Source organism: Octopus bimaculoides, chromosome 3 (genome assembly GCF_001194135.2).
Source record: "Octopus bimaculoides isolate UCB-OBI-ISO-001 chromosome 3, ASM119413v2, whole genome shotgun sequence".
NCBI classification, from domain to species: Eukaryota; Metazoa; Mollusca; class Cephalopoda; order Octopoda; family Octopodidae; genus Octopus; species Octopus bimaculoides.
This window is the reverse complement of record NC_068983.1, coordinates 137,243,138-137,245,566: the sequence shown is the minus strand read 5'-3', so window position 1 is coordinate 137,245,566 and position 2,429 is coordinate 137,243,138. Positions and strand designations below refer to the sequence as shown.

General features: G+C 36.4%; 1 protein-coding gene across 1 annotated transcript in view; it reads left to right on the top strand.

Annotated features, from left to right (window-relative positions):
* The first annotated feature begins 526 nt into the window (after nucleotides 1–526).
* LOC106882992 (proline-rich protein 5-like) overlaps nucleotides 527–2,429 on the top strand; it is a 170,522-nt gene continuing 168,619 nt past the window's right edge. Inside the window, exon 1 of the mRNA XM_052966565.1 lies at nucleotides 527–1,404. Coding sequence (XP_052822525.1) covers nucleotides 1,361–1,404 — 44 coding nt within the window. The 5' untranslated portion in view covers nucleotides 527–1,360. The remainder of the gene's footprint in view (nucleotides 1,405–2,429) is intronic.

Below are 2,429 nucleotides of genomic sequence, written 5' to 3'. Positions count from 1 at the left end.
ATATATATATATATATATATATATATATATATATAAATAATGCACACAATATATCCCACCCTCTACACAACCATACACCCATCCAACCATCCATCCAACCATCCATCCAACCATTCATCCATTCAGCCAGCTAGCCAGTTAGTCATGCATACACATATTCAGATATACACGCAGTCGTAAACACAGAAATATTCAGACGTGGACCTGTTGACATATCCCATCCATTCATATGACAAACACGCATTTCAACATACATAAATACCATGTGAGAAACATGCATACTTTAAAAACTTGTACAGTAGTAGTTGTGTGTACTTGCGGAGTGGAAACACATCCACATACATAATACAAAACGCACAAATATATTCACACTCGATAAACAACGTTATACCGACAAATTTCTTTACTCATACATGTCAAAAAAGTATTTATATTGACACATGCACACTCCCATATTTGCTCCATACATATCTGTCGCTACGTATCTATTTTCGCATGCACGCACGCAAGCACACACACACACAAAACCACAATCAAATATCACAGACACACTTCTCACAAACATAATTATACATACAATCGTAAACACAGAAACATACAGGCACAGGCATACACACACACACACACACACACACACACATGCATACATACATACATACATACATACATACATACATACATACATACATACATCGTCTAGTCAAGGAATGAAGGGCAGCGACTACTCTTTGTGATTTTTCAGTATCTCCAAGATTTAATCGGAGAAAAGGAGGAAGATATTTTCACGCACTGGAACCTGGTCTGAAAACTTGCAACAGCGTGAACTCCGCTAAAGGTAGCCATGTACAGGGCTGAATTGTTAAACCGGGTGACGGATTAAGCCAACCAACTGAGAACAAGTTCAGCAATGAACCGGAACATATACCACACGGTATGTCGTCTGGCGGCGATCTAACAATTCAGTCCTTAAGGGATGAAAGGCAAAGTTGACCCCCAGCGGGATGTAAATCCAGAGTGGTGAAATACCGCAGGGTACGTTTAGCCATTTCACATATACGTACATACATACATACTTACATACATACCCATCCATCCATCCAAACATACATACATACATACATACATACATACATACATACATACATACATACATACATACATGCATATGTACATAGATACATTTATACATACTAGCGTCAAGATACGCTTAGTCTCGCACTTCCGTAGGTAGTTGCTCACCAGCAAACCCAGGAGCTACATACATACAGTAACGCTCTCAGGGAATTTAAGTTTTAAGTCGGCTGACTTTCTTTTGGACTTCTAAGCAAACAAACGTCAGGGATACGCAGAAAATACTGTCATGTCACAATTTGTAACAGAAAAAGCGAATTTCGTAGGTAAAAGGTGAGTGAATTCACGGTGTTTAACTAATAGTTTTTCCTCGACATTGAGTTTTTGTTTTCAATTCATCTTTTCGCCGTGTTTGCTAGCTGTTTAATTTTTCTGTAGTGTGTGTGTGTGTGTGTGTGTGTGTGTGTGTGTGTGTGTGTGTGTGTGTGTGTGTGTGTGTGTGTGTGTGTGCGCGTGCATGTGCGCACGCGTATTTCGTAGAGGTTGTGTCTGTTTATAAATGAAGATACAAGTACACGCTTATTAACTATACATAAACACTATGTAAACGTGAAAACGTGTGTTATCAGATAGAGCGAAACTCATTTGTGTCTGTTTACACTTGATTTACACACACACACACACACACACACAGACACACACACACACACACATATATATATAAGATATATTATTTACGTATGAATGCATGTGTGTAATTACAAATATGTACGTGTGTATATATGTATGCTTGTGTATATGTATGTATGTATGTATGTATGTATGTATGTATGTATGTATGTGTGTATGTATGTATGTATAAACAATAATTTTGTATTGAATCAACATACACTTTTAGCCTCGCTAGGTTTTATCCCTCCGTAAGCAGAAGCAGTGGAGCCCTTTGACTATTTTCTAAAACTTGAATCAGAATAACCATACTCATCTTCAGTCAGCGATTACTAGTTGACTGTTGTAGGCATTCTTTCTCTGACAAAATTTTAAGAAGACCAGAAACTACTCAGAGATCGATACACATTTTCTGTCCACGAGGAGATAATATTTGTGGCGTAATCAGTATAAAATTGTATGATTATCAAAAAAAGGTACACTTTACTTTTCATTTTTTTTGTTCAAAAACGTTATATGGAGCATTGTGAATTTAATTGTTTAATGCATATTATCAGTACGTGGACTTTTATGTAAATTAGACTGATCAGTTTAGCTAAGTCCTAGGTTGTTTATACGTGCTATAAAGCCACAAATCTCTCCGTGGATATATATATATATATATATATATATATATATATATATATATA